Raw genomic sequence first — 17,500 nt, 5'->3', positions numbered from 1 at the left:
ACAAAAAATAAAAATATTTGTTGTGGGGGAGAGTGTACTATGTTTGGGGTCAGTTTTGCAGTATGGGTAAAACTTATCTGCCTCTGTGAGTGGATGAGCTGGCCTCTTGACTGGGTCTCTGGTGAAAGTAAAAATGGTCTCTTCCGTTCTGTTGTGGTATATAGGACCATGTTCCAGAAACTTACCCACTTCCCTTACCCCATTAAGAGTTGAGTTTGGGAGTGGGCAGGGAATATAATTCTGCAATCCTCACTAATCTCATCAACATCATGTTGTTCGGATGCCTGATTATCGCCTTCTAGAGCAACTACTCTATTCCCAACTTAAGAATGGAAAGTGAAATACCAGTAGACAACAAAAGAGGTTTAAAGACTCTAACGGCAAATTTAAGCCTCCATCTCACATGATTTACCTAGTTCTCACTCATTGCATTGGCACTATTACAGCAGTGAAGGAGGAGAGAGGAGCGCCCCATCATGCCTAAGGAAGCGAAGGGTACAAAAACATAGCATGAGGGGCCATGGCTTGCCATATCATTTCCATTTGGTCCTGCTGCCCCCAAAGGCAACCACTGTTTGCAGGGATGGTCTTTTACTGTAACCTGCAATGATAAGTCTTTTGTTGCCCCATGATGACTGCTTTTTGTTATCCTGATTCTATGCACAACAGGTGATGCAATAAAGTAGAAAGTTAAGTTAATAAAAAGGATCAGAATTACCTAAAAGTTTTATTTTATTTTATTTTTGTTCGTATTGCAGGAGCATTTGAACAGGCTGTTCCTATTAGTTCTGAACACTGTGCTTTCCTGAGCATTGTGGGAATTAGAATATTTTGAAGTTGGCAGTTTGGTTCTGTTTCATATTACCTCCATTTTCCCCATAAAAGAATCTGAAGAAATGCCACAGAACTTGATCAAAGTTTTGACTTGCAGATGATTGAGTGATTTTTTTTTCTTTTACAGGTAAAACTTTAGCCAAGAAACTGACAAAAAAGGTAAGCAAAGTGCTCCTGCTGTTTTTCAAGAGAACACTTGTTCTTTCTGCTACTTGTTTTAATGGATTCCTGTTTCACGACTAACTTGGTATTTATTTTGTTTGTTCAAAGGAGGTAGAATCGACTCTAGGAAATGTTGCAAAGACTAAACCAGGGCCAACTTTTTTTAGAGACCTCGGAGATAAAGGTAATGGCTTAAGTCATTAGTGGAATTTGTTTCTAAGGGAACACTGTTCATTTTTAAAGATGAATTCTCAGGGTCTGGAAATTCTTATTGATCTGTGGGGGCTGAAATGAATTATTTCTTTAGGTATTGTAGCTGTTTGTAAGATTGGGAACGTAAATTTAGGAAAGGGAGGCATATTTACAAATTCATTAAATTACCCCAAAGGAACTCTGGTTAGCAAGCAGTGAGACTTGAAAGTCTATGGTTCGTGTTTTTTTAAGGAAACCAGGATGTTGGAGAGCAATAATTCTAAAAATCGTTTTTGGAGTGTACTACGGTATAGGAAACCATGGGATCCGTTAGGGGTCCCTGGGCTACATTTACATTGGGGTATCATTAAATTGAGCTCTGCTCCACGCATTGACTAGCTGGTACTAGAGAAGATCTGCATGGCAATGTGCTCCAAAAGACTTGGGTGCCTTTGATTTGACATCCCATGGCCAGTGACTAAAGTGTGGCTTGCATACATTACTTTTATATGCAAAGGATAGCTGTCACAACCCAGAGAAGGTTGTGAAATTCCACCAGAAAAGGGCTGGGGGCAAGTGGTTGAGAGGGTGGATGGATCCTCAGTTCCGCTAATAGCAGGGGATGTTCCATATCTTCAACAGAGCATCTATCTAGGGATCTGCCAAACCAACCCAAACAGCACAGAGAGAATGTACCCTGTATTGAGAAGAAGGTACATAACAGCTTGCACACAAAAAAATGAAACACATAAACATGCCCTTGATCCTATGTTGTTTGATCTGAAGGAAAACCGAAAACTAGGAATTAGGGTCCCTTTAGGGAAAGACAGCATGTCCTGTTAGTACATGGACACAAGCAGGGAGAACATTTGTTTATGTCCAAAGCTCTTCTAATTCCAGCTTACATGTTCTTAAGACTTGTATGAATCTGTGATCTTTGTACAGGTTTAACATTTCTGTAGGATCCTTGGTTATCTTCAGTTACGGTGATGAGATTCCACTTTATTGAGCTGCTTATTTGAAAGGTAGAGATATTGCATGGAATCACCTACAAGCGTAGTTTATTTATTCCGCACTTTTTGAATGGATTTGGGCTCCCCCTCCCACCTCCTCACTAAGCCACTTCACTGTTCTCTAATTCTGAGGCTTCACTATTAAAACATTATGGATTTTTCAAAGTGGGGAATCTTTATTTCTAAGCATCTAGAAGAAGCTGGGAATCCACAGCTTTCAAATGCACAGTTTACCCCATACCAATACCTTATCAAGAGCATGAACAGTCATTGGATTTTAGTTGAAGACAATTATGCCTCCTAGTGGAATGTCTGTAACTCCCCATTTTATCATTTAATTTTGTGTTTTGTGTGTATCTAAAAATTTTGATAATTGCAAGTATAAATGTCGCAATTTTTAGCCCTCTTTGTTAGAAGTTAGAAAATAATTACACTCAAATTAAAAGGTCTGGTTCATGTGTGCTGCATCATCACCATCTCACTGTGTTAAAGTTCTGTAATTTTTAATTCTGATCACATGGATACATGATTCTTTTCTTTTCTATGACTGCACCTTTATAATCTTTGAACAAAATAAATCATGTTTGCTGTTTTGAAAGAAAGCACATTCCAGAAAGGAATTCCGTTTAACATTGGATAGAATTCTCTCGCAGGTCTATGGAACAGCTAAGTAAAAACTGTGATGAACTATTATGAAATTGAGTCCACAGTAAAAATGTGCTTCGAGTCAGCCAGATGTATGTTGACAATAATAGGATCAACCACGGACAGAAAAAATGTAAAATATCTTGTGACTTTCAAAAAAACCCAAACAAATCCTTAAGTAGGTTTAGTAAAAGAATTATTTGCACAACTTTTCTGAAAATAGCCTATTGCAGTGTTGTACTTTCAAACTGTAAATAGCAAGAGAACCCACACTTTGAAGTGTAAAGCAGTATTTATTTCATTTAAAGGAAATGAATTCAAAAGGTTGGGAGCCATGTGGAAACTGGTATAAGCTTACAACATAGCACCTGCTCCATGTGGGGGAGGTAGTTGTCTTTAACCACTCGCTGGAGCATTTAAACCCAGGTTTTACAAGTGGGTTACTCTGGGGCTTATTTGTTTATTATTTCCATTTCTGAATCTCTTCCTCTGAAACATATTGAAGCGATTTAACAATAAAAACAGCAACAATTAAAACATATATGAAACAATCAAAACAACTGCATATATAAAACCATTTCAGATCCAATACAGATACAGGCAGAATCTAACCACAACATGGTCCTGAGGAGTGCTATATTTCAATTGAGGCACAGGTTCAATGGCCAAAATTCCTATTGCCTTTTACTTCCATTCCAATCCTGTGAAATGGAACTGACTGTATTCAGTTGCCTCGCCCAGCTATGACAAAGTTGCAAGGAAATGTCAGGAAACTCGAATTAAAAGGAATAGAGTAAGAGATGTGCTTTGAACATTGCAGGACCACCATGAGAGGTACTCTTCCTTGGGTTCATCCCACAGCACTTGTGTAATGTTGAGAGACCCACAACTATGAGCCAGGTTCCCCAGAGTGCTGGAGAAAGACCCTAGCTATCAGCCCTGCTTTTGAAGTGGTGGATCTGGAAACACTACATAGTTACCATTGGAGCAACACAGAGAAAAGTTGTTTCCACCATGCAGACATAAATAACATTTTAATATTCCCCGTAATCTGACATAGGTGAGTAGCCACTTTGATTCCTCCTGCTTCTGGGCAGCGCTGGCGCTGAGATAGACACAGCAGTGCCACACAGCACACTGCAAGTTCGTAGAACGCTACCTTTCTAAATTCATTTACAAATTAGTTGCTGGCAGAGCGCAGTAAGCGGGAATATTTTTTATGCACAAGTCATAAGGAAGGCTGTTTGCCTATCAATTTGCTAAATGTAAATTAGAGAAATGGCTTCCCTGTAGATAGTGGAGTTAAAACATCTGCTTTTAACAGGCCCTTCCATTATGCAGGATGGTATTTGGCTTGCATGTTAAAAGTAGCCTGATTATTTTTTAAAAGTTACTTACATGAGGCCACTCTAAAAAAAATCCTCAAAGTGCTCTTACAGGACAGGAGGGATGCTTCAGATTCTTTTGTTGAAACCATACTTCTTTATATACTTCTCTATCTTTAGCTGGCATGTTGCTATTTTGACACTGTCGCATCTTTGTGTTTGTTCAGGCTGTTCGTTTAAGTCGGCCTTTCAAAGGGAGGTGGCGGAATTTTCCTTTAAAAAAGGAAGGGGGGGAACACTTTCACCTTGCAGAAAGGACGTGTTCAGACCTCTTTTTTTTCTTTCTTTTTTTTTAAGTGAAGCCTCTTCTTGGCTCTGGGCCCAGCAGCCCTATCAGTGCAATCTAGCAGCTTGGCAGCTTTGTGTTGCCATATTCCCCTTGAGACTTAGAGAAAATCTGGTCTTCGCTTTTCCAAGACTGCCAAGGGATGAAATACTTTGATCCTTCAGAGTAACGTTAGAGTAGCTCTCCTCCCAGGTACTAAATATGACAAAGCACACTTAATTTATTCATCCTTCGTATAAACACGGAATATTTTCTGCGAAAATCCAAAGATTTAGTGCAGACCTTTTATTAATGCCAAATAAACCCAAGTCTCTTAATGAGACATCAACATGACGGGGGGTTGTAGAATAAGAAGTTCACTGCCAGAGCACTAGAATGGGGAACAGAAACATCTAACTTGACTGATAAATAATAGCGACTACCTCCTTTATTTGTTACGCAGAGTTGAATGGAATAAACTTTACAAAAGTGGTTGATTATGCAAGCCACATTAGTATCCTGATTCTGAATTCTGTAATTTTCACATTTTACTGTTTTGTTTCAGGATTGATCTCCTACACAGAGTACCTCTTTTTGCTGACAATACTCACAAGTAAGTAGTTAGCTGTACATTGTAGTATGAAAGAATCACTATTACTAGCTTCCATGTCACTAGTGAATTTTCTTATAACAAAAATCCAACTTCAAAGTTCAGTCAATAAATTACTTGCAAGAGTAGAGATGAGTGAAACAACCTTCCCCCTCCATTCTTCTGAAATTGGAACAGCTTGGAGCAGACTAAACAATTTCCACGCATACTGGGAAATGGCTTTCCTTATTCCAGGGAAATGTGGGGCAGGGTGGGTGTTTCAACAGGATCTGATTTAACTCTAGAAATATGACAGGGCTGTGTACTTCTGTTAATCACCCATTTACCTACCGTTCTCCCAAGCTCCTTCCTCCACCCACCTGCTTATCTTGCAGCTGCTATAGCTCTGGTGGTGGCAGCAGGAGGGGAGAAAGAGGGGGAGATCCTCCCCCACCTCACCCCACGTGCCTGGCACTGAGATACAAACAGCACCGAGGTTGAAACTCTAGGAAACGGTAAGGGAAAAGGAAAGGGTTTGAAGCTCACAGGTCAATGGGAGTGGCAAGGTAGAAAGAGCTTGGGAACCATAGTGCTCACTTCGTACATCAGGCCTGCATTTTGAGCTGCGACAGCATCCAGCCACCCCGTCTCTCTTTTCTCCCTTTCCCCAGAATGCCTCTAGGCTCACATGCGCCTAGAGGAAAGGAGGAGGGTGGGGCAACTGGACACCTGTGCCTTGGCTTCCTGCCGTCCCCTGGAACTCCAAAGGAAAGGAAAAGGGACTGTGTTGCTGCCTGGTAAACTTGGAACTTGGGCGACAATGGGGCATGTGTGTCAATTTCCCTGCAATTTTTTTAGGGTGCACATTTTGCTTGGGTTTTGCACCTGTTTGTTTGGGGTAGGGGTGTTTTGCCTGCTTTTTTATTTGATTGTTTTGCCTGTTTGGAGATGATACTGGTTGAGAGAGCATTTGGGAATTGGGTGGGTATGTCCAAACTGAACAGTTTTTTTTAACACAATCCACGCAAGTTGTGCAAACTAAAGTCCCATGTCTATGCAGAGCCTCCATGATCTGCCACAGAAAATGGTGTTCTGCTAGGTAGCTGCAAAGACATAAGTTCCTGTCTTTGGCATGAACTCAAAAGTTCAGTCTCCAAACCATGAGATGAGTTGGTCTGGATTTTCTCATTTCTGTGCCCCCATCAATCCCTAGGTCTCAGGAGCTTTTTTTGAGTTGTATTGTCATGCTTTTTCTTTTAATTCGCAAACTTCTGTGCACCCAAGGAGTTCCCATGGCATACAGGTATGCAGAAATCACTGTCTGCCTTATATTTGGCTGGCTGTGTTTCCTTTCCAAATTCAAATGCGTGCAGCCACCAAAGTTTACTATTCGAAGGAATATATGTATCATATAATGCATACCCAAGGGCCATTGGAATTGTATCACAAATGTTCTAGGATCTCTAGAGCAGGTATCTTGTTTTTAATGACAACGTGTCCTCCTTCCTGCTTTAACTTTTTGTTTCACCTTTAATGTTAACTAATACTATTTGTCTTACCCATTTTGCTCACTGTTCATTCAGGTAAGGTAAACAGATGAATTCCAGAACAGTCTGTGCGCTTACTGATTCTGATATTCACCCATATCGCTTTACTACCTAGCCTTGTACTACAAAATGAAATACAGCAATTGAAGGATATTGAGTAGGAACTATTGTTGTAGGGATCTGTCTCAGGACAATGGAGTGCACCTTTGGGGGTAAAGTCAAATTGCTGCGTTAGCAACACCAGGGTGCAACCATGGGCAGTGTATATGGAGGTCCTGCGCTGCCCTGATGAGAAACACACCCCCCCACCTCACTGGAAAGCAGAGCAATACATTTGGCACCAGCCTGGCTGCGGGAGTTGCTGGAAGGCCCACAAAGCAAAGGAGGTTTAGGATCAGAGTTTATCTTCTCCTAGATGGGCTTCCCAGGTTGACAAACCCCATCTTGTATAACCACATGAGTGGAAGTGTTACACATTACTGGGAAGAACTATGGAGATAGTTGCACACCAGTCTCCATGGTTCTGCAGCATATCCAGTCCTGTTTGTGAATGTGTGGCCGTTAGTCAGATAATTTGGACTATGAAGCAGAAGGGCTGTCTAAAGCTCTTCTGACGTGAAATATTGGTAGGTAGACGCTCCTTAGGGCTATTATTTTTAGGTTGGCTGAGACTCCGAGTTTGCAGTTTTAATTACTCTTGAGTCATGTTTTGAAGGTTACTGAACAGCTATAAAATCTAAGGATTTTGTTTTTGTTGGCTTTTGTAAAATGAAAGCTGAGATTCTGGGGAATCACTAAGTGGCCAAATCAAAATGAGGGAGAATTATGCAACCACATAAACATGTTTTACAAGGGTCTTTGTAAAGTGTCACTGTAAAGCCGATACATATATGAAATATATTCCCTTTTTCCTTAATAGTACTGACCTTCCATATCTTGTATTAAGAAAGGAGCGCAGATCCGCCTCTCTGTCATATCACACTAAGCCTTTATAAATCTCTTTTCCCAAAAACTGCAGTAATTTGTTTATTTATGTATTTATTAAAGTATTTGTAATCCAGATTTTCATAAAAGTATATTGAAGAAGTATACAACATACAAAGTTGTAATACAATCAGAGAAAGCGTCTATAAAAATAACATTTAAAGCATCAATAAATGCTGGTTGGTTAACAAGAGAAATTCATGTTGCAGAGGACTATCTAAACAATTCAGTTTTCAGAAGACGTCTAAAAGAAGGCAGGGATGGTTCCTTGCAAACTTAGTTTTCTACCATCTAAAAAAGAATGTCTTGCTTTTTCCAGTAAAGTGCCTTTTCCTGATAGATTTTGAGTAATATTTTTGTGAATAAACATCGCTTGTTTCAAAATGAGCGGTTATGGAAATGGTTATGACTAAATAGACAATGGGTAGTTTAAAACAGCTTTGAAAATGATGCCAGTTTTCACAGGTTACTTATGCAGCTGAATAATCAGGCTGCAGCAGAGGGAGAGCAGGGCCATTCCGTTGACTCAGTCCCAATCTGGTTCCTTCTCTCCCTGAACTGTTTCCATTCCTGCTGGTCATTATAAGAACTACTGTTTAACTTTCAGAGCTGGTGCTCAAATTATCTTTCTTCCTTTCTCTCTCTTTCCCCCCTTTTTTGTCATGTGGATTATATTTCTCTGAGCAGGAACTGACTTGCTTTTATTGATCATACATAAACTGGTTTGGGAGCATTCTTGGCTGACGAGCAGGGTACAGATTCTTCAAACAAAGAACACGAGGTTCGGTGTCGTCACGTTCGCTCTTGTGATTTTTCCAGGGTTGACACCGGGAGCAGTTCTTTGACTTGCATGGTACCTCTCTGCCTCTTTCCCACTCCCTTAAGAACTCCCTGACCTTGTGAGAGGCAGTGTGCATTCTTTCCATCTCTTTCAAGGCCAGGAAGACCCTAGGTTACAATAATTTAAAATATTATGTTAAAAATAGTTTTTAAAACTTGCAATTATGAAAAAACACAATCACAAAAAACAGGGTGAGTTCTGAAAATATTTATTCCAGGTGTCAAGAGACAGGGTAAAGAGGTGCTTCAGTGAGGATATAATATTTCAAAAAAGAAAAAGAGAGAAAAAAGAATAGTAATCTGCTTGACAGAAATTCTTACTAAGACAAATTTAATTGTGTGGGGTGTTTTGCATGGACATCATTGACCAAGGAAGTCCACAAAAGTTGCACCTTCTTAATGTGCATTTGTATTTGCCAGATAGAAACACTCCTGTTGCAGCACCAGTTTTTCCGTGTAGCAATTTAGGAATAAAGCAGCCATCATTTGCCATCTAGCACCAACGTGTATTGAGTGCTGTTGGAACTTGTGCTATGAGGTCGCAAACGTTGCTGCGTTGAAGAAGTGGAAACCAAGTGGCATCAAAGCAAACTCTTTCCCACCCTTTTTCAAAGGACTGAATGATATTATTTCCTTGGTATTTCAAATTGATTGAATGTCAAACACAAAGGAGCCTCTGTCTGTGGTGGAAAATCCATTGCTCCTATTGTGCTAAGTTATCATATCCATCATTTTGAAAGAAAATGTCAGCAGGTGCTAGTATCTCCATCTTCATCTAACAGGTTTCCCATTTCAATTCGTTCTCGGTGCTTCGTAGCTCTCAAGTATATTTATGAAACCTTAGTTTATTAGAAGCTACTAGATTATTCAAAGCAGCTGCCGTGCTCTGCTTTTTATATCCACATCCCGCAGAATCACCTCAACATTAAGTGAGGCTTTGGGCCTCACTTTTGAACTTGCTATTTCTGTTTTCATAGTGGTTAAAAGGCAATCTTGCATGCCCAACACAGTTACAGTGAACAGGATTTTGGGAAGACTGCTTTGGACTCTCCCCAGCACCACCCAGTTGACACTATTCCTTTTCTTTTCTAAGTTAAGTAAGCTGTTCCAATCAATAGCTAGCTTTTCTTTTTTTATATTTTTTGCAGTCATTGGGAAATGGAAAGGTTCCTGCACTGTAGTAGGTCCTTGTTGTGGTTGGATGCCATTAGTATGAGGATCCTGTCTGCTCTCAGGAATGGTGCATCCCCAAAAGGCAGACTGCCCTACATCCACTAGAACAAGCAAGAATTTACTAGGAAGGGGAAAATTTGAGGCCCTGCTTCATTTCCCAGCGGAGGAGGATTAACACGTTCCCTACTCTGAAGGAAATGCTTAGCCACTGGACCCTCATAGCTGAATAATTTTGTGGAAAGGTTAGTCTGGCCCTGCATTTACATCTACTGTAAGGTTACCAGATTTTTTTCAATGAATCCGGGGACACTTTTCAACTTCAATGGATTTTGTATGGGGACTGATTTGTAAATCCAGGGACTGTCCCCAGGAACGGGGACGTCTGGTAACCTTAATCTACTGTATATTGAAGAAAGACCCGTTTTAGTATTTTGAGGAAACCAGAAGTACTTTCCGTTGATAGCGTCCAAAGGTAACTTCCACAAATAGTCATTGTGAGTGTCTGAAACTCACATGTTAGAGTTATTGTCTGTGTAATTAAAAGCAAGTGCATTGAGCTTTTCTTTGAACCTCAGTTATTTTATAAATACATACCATTGGGGTTGCATCATATCAGATAAGAGTGTCATCTTATGAGCCGTATGAGCAGCTTTAGCTCCTATGTATTACGCAGGGCTACCTTCTTATCAGCCTGTTGCAACAGATGGTATGCATCACTTTGGAATAAATCATTCTGCTTTTATTCTCCAGTGACATTATAGGCTACATTCACATTATTACTGACTCAAAGAATACTTAGTAAAATGTTTAGAACGAAGCATTCCACTAGGAAGAAATCAACTGTCTCTCAAATGGATTCCTCCTTCAAGGTTAGCACACTGTGACAGTGCTGTTTGAAATATATATTGATCATTCGTGAACGATAGTTACCTGCTCAAAATTCTGGGGATTTGAAAGTCATCTAATCAAACTTCTTAAAAGAGTCAGGATCCCTCACAAACATTCCAAACACTTTATCAGGCACTTGAATGGTATGCAAGAAAGCTATAGCAACTATTTAGGATCAATTTAGGTATACAGGGCTGTGGTTTTTTAGGGCTTTCAAGGTCAGCCAAACACTTTGAATTGAGCTCAGAAATGTACTGGGAGCCAATATAGATCCTTTTAGATCTTTCCAAGTCTTGTTTCTCTAGTTGCTGCTGCTGTGACATTGGCTCAGTTTAGACATCCCATTTCTGATTTTTCAAACCATGGACTGAAGATCCACTTTTTAATTAGCAACATGCTGGTTTGCCTAATTAGGACATCACCCACCATGCACCTCCCCTATAAACTGTTTTTAAGCCAGACTTCTTGGAGTGCAACAAGACCACTACCAGAAACTCCATCAGTTAACTTTGGCTTTAGTATTTATGTACTTCAGCCTAAGTTGTTTGTTTTTTTTTATATAGATATTGAATTTTTTCTGCGTTTGCTAAATTGTTGATTTTTGTTATTTTGAATCTGTTGACATGCGCTGTATTCTTTATATTTGTATTTCCAGTGTTCTCTGTTTTGATGCTTTGAATGTTTGTTGTGAGCTGCTTTGGGCACAGCTCATTGTGGAAAAGCAGCATATAAGTAAAACCAACCAACCAATGAGTCAATACACTTCCACAATAGCAGAGATTGAATTGGTCAACTTTTCCTTTTTAAGTACACAGTGCTGCTCCACTAGCTTCAGAACACCTTCGCACATGCTTACATAATTAACTATGGATCCTCTGTCTTCATATGAAACTGGAAGCATCTGCCCATTTATGAGGAACTGGAGTAGCAGGGAAGCATTATCTTACATGTAAAATATTTCTGAATAAATCTGTATTCTATGATTCATTGCAGAACCACAGACTGGATTTCATATTGCTTTTAAAATGCTGGATGCAGACGGGAATGAACATTTAGAGAAAAAGGAATTTTTTAAGGTATGGATGACAATATTTTCAACCCCCCCCCCTTTTTTTTTTTAATTTATGGAATTACTATATAACTTACAAATGAAAAGTGCAGTTGATCAAGACTATTCCTTCCTCACATGCTTTGTACACAAGAGATCATGTCTTCACTTGAACAACTGAGGAAATTAAAACCTTTTGCAACCCTTTTTCATTGAAGTTCTGAGTTAAATTGAGAACATTTTTTTAAAACCAGATTTCCTATTTTTACATTTGGATACAGGTGGCAATGAACATATAGCGAACCTGCTGTTCCTTAACTAACATGGTTGATCATGAACAGTGCTTTGGTGTCAATAGCTAGGGTTAAGAGTTTATTTAATTTTAAAATTATGATTATTTATATATGTGGAATAGATTGATATATATCTACCCATACAAGCAAAACTGCAGAAATGTAGTTTCCATTGTAGAAATGGAAAGAGAAGGTATATTTAGCCTTTTTATTATGAATACTATGAAATGCACACTTGAGGTCAAAGTCAAATGTGTAAGCCTTTTTAATTTGAATAGAAGATAATGTGTTTTGCTCTTGAGACCATCTGGAGAGGGGATGGAGCTACTTCAGTTTCAGTGCCAAAAAAGAAACGCAACCACTGTGATGGAATCAACCCTTAGGGGACCTAACAGGCTTCCTGGCAGCAGAAGAAAATGGTGCCCTCCCTCCCTCCCTCCCAGGTTCAGATGAAGGCAGGGCAGATTATGAATGACTTGGAAGGAAAATCCTTGTATAGCCATGACTCCTTGCCTCACCTTACTAACGCTTTTGCCATAGCTGTAAATGGCAACTGCTAGTGCGTTGGCACATTTCTGTCACATGTCCCCCATACCCTTGTTTCGTCATCTTTCAACAGTATTAAAGGTTGGAAAATAGAGGAAATAATGCCCTATCCCCCTCTCCCCAGCTTGCCTTGCCTGAACAAACAGACCACAGATGGGTGGTCTTGCTGCATGCACTGCTAGGAAAAGGGTCGCTGTGCTCAGTGTTGGGTTTCAGTGCGCACCAACTCTAATGACTGGACAGGGCCAGGTGCAAACTATTTAGGGGAAATAGTGCCATTTCAATCCTAACCTGCCAAAACGATCACCTGGTGTTGGCATGAGGAATCGGAGATGAGGGCTAAGGATGATAAAGCAGCAGGCTTGGGGAGCATCACATTATTCGAAGGGAAAGTTATGCGCTGCTTGTCTCCCAGTGATAAACATACTTTTAAAAGCACTTCTCCTAAGCAACTCTAAATCCTCTGCTTTCTATCTCTATCCGTGCTGTAACCGTAAATAATAAGTCCCTTGTTTTTTTAATTTTTGCTGTCCATTTGAGGACTGGTGCTAACATCTCTGGAAGGTAGGTGAGCTTTGCAGTGTGCTGTGCTAAATCTCTTGCTAGAAACCCAGCCTCTGAAGAGATTTGTGAGTACATGTAATTACAAATGTTTCCCAAAGAGAGGTTGCTGCCAGGAGTCTGCTGAATGACTTGCTAGAGATTTATAGTAAGCTGCAAATGGATTTATTTATTTGCTGGAGACCTTATTTTTGGATCTGAACTTGTTAAAGAATGGTATGACACGAAATTGTCAGGTCATACTTGGATCATTAAAAAAAAATGCATAAGCAAAACAAAACTAGTTCTTTGTGAGCATGTAAGTATTTCACATGCAGTCTTAATGCACCTTATGAAACTGTCTTATATGGAGTCAAACAATTGGTTCGCCTAGCACAGTTCTTACTCCGAATGGCAGCTGCAGTCAAAGGTCTCCAGGCCCTTCCCTGCTTTGCTGCCTGAGAACCCTTAGCTAGAAGTGCCAGTGTGGTGTAGTGGTTAAGAGCAGTAGACTCGTAATCTGGGGAACCGGGTTTGCGTCTCCGCTCCTCCACATGCAGCTGCTGGGTGACCTTGGGCTAGTCACACTTCTTTGAAGGCTCTTAGCCCCACTCACCTCACAGAGTGTTTGTTGTGGGGGAGGAAGGGAAAGGAGAATGTTAGCCGCTTTGAGACTCCTTCGGGTAGTGACAAAGCAGGATATCAAATTCAAACTCTTCTTCTAGACTTGGGACATTCTGCATGAGCAAAGCATATGAGCTGCCATTGAGCCTTCTGATCATGTCAGTATTATTATAGCACCTTTCAAGATGGAGAGAACAAAGCTTTGCAAACTCATGGCTGAAGCAAGGTTTGGACCAGAGACTTCCGGATGCACTCTAATAGCCACAGGATTACGCCCATTTAAAAACTTGACTTCTGTGTTAGAAGGAATTACTTCTTTAAAATGGCCTCCAAAGGCTTACATGTTCTTACTCTTCTTTGGTCCCATTTTTATGTATTTCTGTGCATATTTCATGATTTCTGAAAACTTAGCAGTCAGAAGTCAGTCCTTCCCCTCCCAACCTCTCCCTGCATTTCCCTTGAAAAGTGTTTCCCCGAGAGTTGGAGGCCCTCCTGAACAGCATGGCCAGTTCTGTGGGCATTTGAAGTAGGAATAGGACAAATGAAATACCCAAAATTGGACAGAAGGGAGGAGAAAGGTTGGTTGCAGCAGAGGATTCCATTCATGCAACCTGCTTGTGGTTATTCAGCCAGAAAGCTTGTATCAGAAATGATGAGTGTGTTTATCCCCACTACACCATACCCGTTTCTCCAAAACAAACTAAAGAAAATGCCCACAACACTGAACAGGTTGGGGAAAAGTAGGCAAACTATCCCCATCCCCACCCCCACTAACTCTCCTGACCTATCACCCACTATTTTAACACGCAGCACAAAACCGCCAGATAAAAACCTGGCAAGCCAAAGGCCTACACTGTCTAAAAGACTTCTACAAAAACAACAAACCCATACCAATACAAGAAATACAAGACAAACTATGGGACACCCAAATACCTTGGCTAACACACCATCAACTACATGCCTTCTTAAACAATCCAGCCACTAGGCCCTTCAAAAACCTTCTGACAGCAGAGGGACATGGCAAAGGGATGGTATCCACAATATACAAAATACTGATCCAAAATCCTACAACCCCCCTTGACGCAATTAAAGAACAATGGGAGCCCAACATAGATCATGAAATTAACCCTACCCAATGGATTAGAATCATATCAGCCAAAAAGAAGGGAACTTACTCTGAAACTCACCTACAGGTGGTACTTAACGCCATGGAAACTGGCGCTGATACACCCAGGAACCTCACTAAGATGTTGGGGAGGCTGCACCTCCACAGGCACATATCTCCACATGTGGCGAGAATGCCCTAAAATCCAACCCTTCTGGACAGTAATCCTGCAAGAGATATGCAAAATAATTAAACAGGTATTAGAACTCACCCCAGAACTGGTCCTCCTGAGCATCTTTCAAGATCATTATGACCACTCACATCATACAGAGCTTATAACCCACCTACTCTCAGCGGTCAGAAGCCTCATAGCCAGACAATGGAGAGACCTGTCAGTAGTAAACATGGACCAATGGTATCAAATTGTATGGGAAATGGCCTTTCTAGAAAAGCTAACCAATAAACTGAAACTGACATGGGGACAAATAGAAGAAGATGCCTCACCCCAGTATGGATCCCCTTTATCACATGCACAGCCCGAAAAGACAACGAAAAGAGTCCACTGACAGCATATGAATCAATCTGGCTTACCTGACCCAACAGCCCCCCCCCCAAATGCAAACAAACCCCACTGCAGACAACCACAGGCAACCAACCACACCTTGCCCCCCAATACCTCTTACTACCAAGGAAATGTAATAAATGAATAGAAAGAGAACCTACCCAGTTGACGCTGACACAAAACCCCACATGTACACTATATAAAAGAATATGTCTCACTACGCCACCCTTCCTCTCTCTCTCCTTCTCTTCTTCAACCTTATACAGTAGTACCTCCGTTTATGTAACCCTCTGATTACGTAAACTTCAGAATGCGAAAGCGCCAAACCTGGAAGTATTTGACTGGGTTTTGCCATGTGCGCATGCTCAGAAGCGGTCCTCTGGTTGCGAAAACCTTGGGATCCGGCCGACCTCCGGAACGGATCCCATCTGCCACCGGAGGTACCACTGTACTTTACCCAACACTAATGTCTCACAACAAATGTAACTGATTTGTAAGAAAGACTGTACAACCTAAAAAAAGAGACAAGGCATGTACTTTTGTAAACCAAGAAAATCTTTAAGAAAAAGAAAAAGAAATGATGAGTGTGATCTTTAATGCTTGAAAATTGTGTGTCGACCATTCATTTCACATGTTACCAGATTCCTGAATGAAAGGCACTGGATAAATGTGAAAGCTCCATCACATGTGATGAATGTGTATAAAGGCTTTGCATTCAAGGTACCTGTGCAGAGAATTTCACAGTTTGTGTATGGTAAATAGCACTGAGAAAGAAGCTATCTGTTAAAAATGCTTTGGTAGGAAAAACAAGATAGTAAATGGAAATATATATCCCTTTTGTTTTAGCTGCAGAAAATAATTGGGACGCAAGATGAGCTTAAAACAGCTTTAGGAGATGAAACACTATCTCAGGTAGGTCTTCAGAGAGTGTGATTTTCTTTCTAGCAGGTTGTTCTGGCACTAATGCACTGTTATCTTTTAAACATTATTCCTTTCACAGCTTGTAGCTGATTGCATCCATGTCAGCTCTGATGCTTCATTAAATGAAAGCATCTGATCAGTTGACCTTGCTTTTTGCATGTTCTTTACTAAAATAATTCCAATTGAAAAATGGAAAAAGAATTCATTTATTTAATATGTAGTCACATCATTTTTGAATTCATAATAAAGGGAGACTTTTAGTATTATACTTAGCTGACTTGATCAAAGAACAATAAATGCACTTCCAGGTCAGTTTGGTACCCCTACTTCTCAAGTTAAAATTAATCTTTCAGACCCTGCCAATAAAGTACTAAACATTAAAATACTAACTAGAGTCAAAAAGCTTATTCTACTCTTCAACCCCACATCCAAGACCATCTCTGCCATATATTTCAAAATCAGAATACAAATAAATACTTTCCTTGGCCTTATATGGACAAATAAAAATCTTAAGTCTATAGAGGAGAAGCTCAGTTTAATTGACTAATTTTTGAGAATTTAAGGTAAATTCCAAAGGAAAGATTTGTTTTTTAAAATCATTAATAGTCTTGGACATCATGATCTAAGCTTTAATCATAGCTTAGGACAGTTTGATTTATGGAAGAAATGCAAGAACTATTGATGGAAACATCTAGTATTAAATTTTAAAAATAAATGGTCTTAACTGTTGCTATTTTACTGTGTATAATATGCTGTTTTATATGTCATGTTGGAAGCTATCCTATGAATACTACATAACAAAGTCTGGTTTAAAAGAAATAAAATTAAAAGATAAATGGAATGGGGCTAATGTTTGATGGCTGGAATACTTTCAAGTCATATTTTTCTTATGCATAAATAGCCTGAGTGAAGGAAAGCAATGGAATTTGAAATAATAATGAATAACAAACATTTATTGTCCACACTTCTTTTACAACACAAATGAGAAATGGAACAGGGAAAAGAATCTGATTCATTTGGCTTGAGGCAATGGCTTGTATCCAGTGCTGTCTGTTCATGAGCGGAATGGACGTCTGCTCATGCCATGGGACCCTTCCCTCCTATCCTTGCTGCCCCCCATGCGCCCACAAAAACTGCTGCAGGGCATAGGAGCCAAATCCTAGGGGCCAAGGTCTCTTCAGCAACCCCAATATATTTGAGGGGGCCAGGAGCTCCCCAAAGTTGATGGACATTCAAATGGTGTGCGTGCACCGTGACTTGTGATTGATTACATGGAGCGGGGCTTACCTGCCGCTCCCCATATTATATTCAGATTGGCACCCCTGCTCTGGGGGGTTGGGAAAC

General features: G+C 40.2%; 1 protein-coding gene across 1 annotated transcript in view; it reads left to right on the top strand.

Annotated features, from left to right (window-relative positions):
• Positions 1–17,500, top strand: part of MICU2 (mitochondrial calcium uptake 2) — a 65,820-nt gene that overhangs the window by 34,700 nt on the left and 13,620 nt on the right. The window contains exons 3-7 of the mRNA XM_028726319.2: positions 962–993; positions 1,105–1,180; positions 5,062–5,109; positions 11,511–11,593; positions 16,082–16,147. Of these exons, the coding sequence (XP_028582152.1) occupies positions 962–993; positions 1,105–1,180; positions 5,062–5,109; positions 11,511–11,593; positions 16,082–16,147 (305 nt within the window). The remainder of the gene's footprint in view (positions 1–961; positions 994–1,104; positions 1,181–5,061; positions 5,110–11,510; positions 11,594–16,081; positions 16,148–17,500) is intronic.

Source organism: Podarcis muralis, chromosome 4 (assembly GCF_964188315.1).
Source record: "Podarcis muralis chromosome 4, rPodMur119.hap1.1, whole genome shotgun sequence".
Taxonomy (NCBI): domain Eukaryota; kingdom Metazoa; phylum Chordata; class Lepidosauria; order Squamata; family Lacertidae; genus Podarcis; species Podarcis muralis.
Note: the sequence above shows the minus strand (reverse complement) of the source record. Positions and strands in the feature narration are given on the sequence as shown.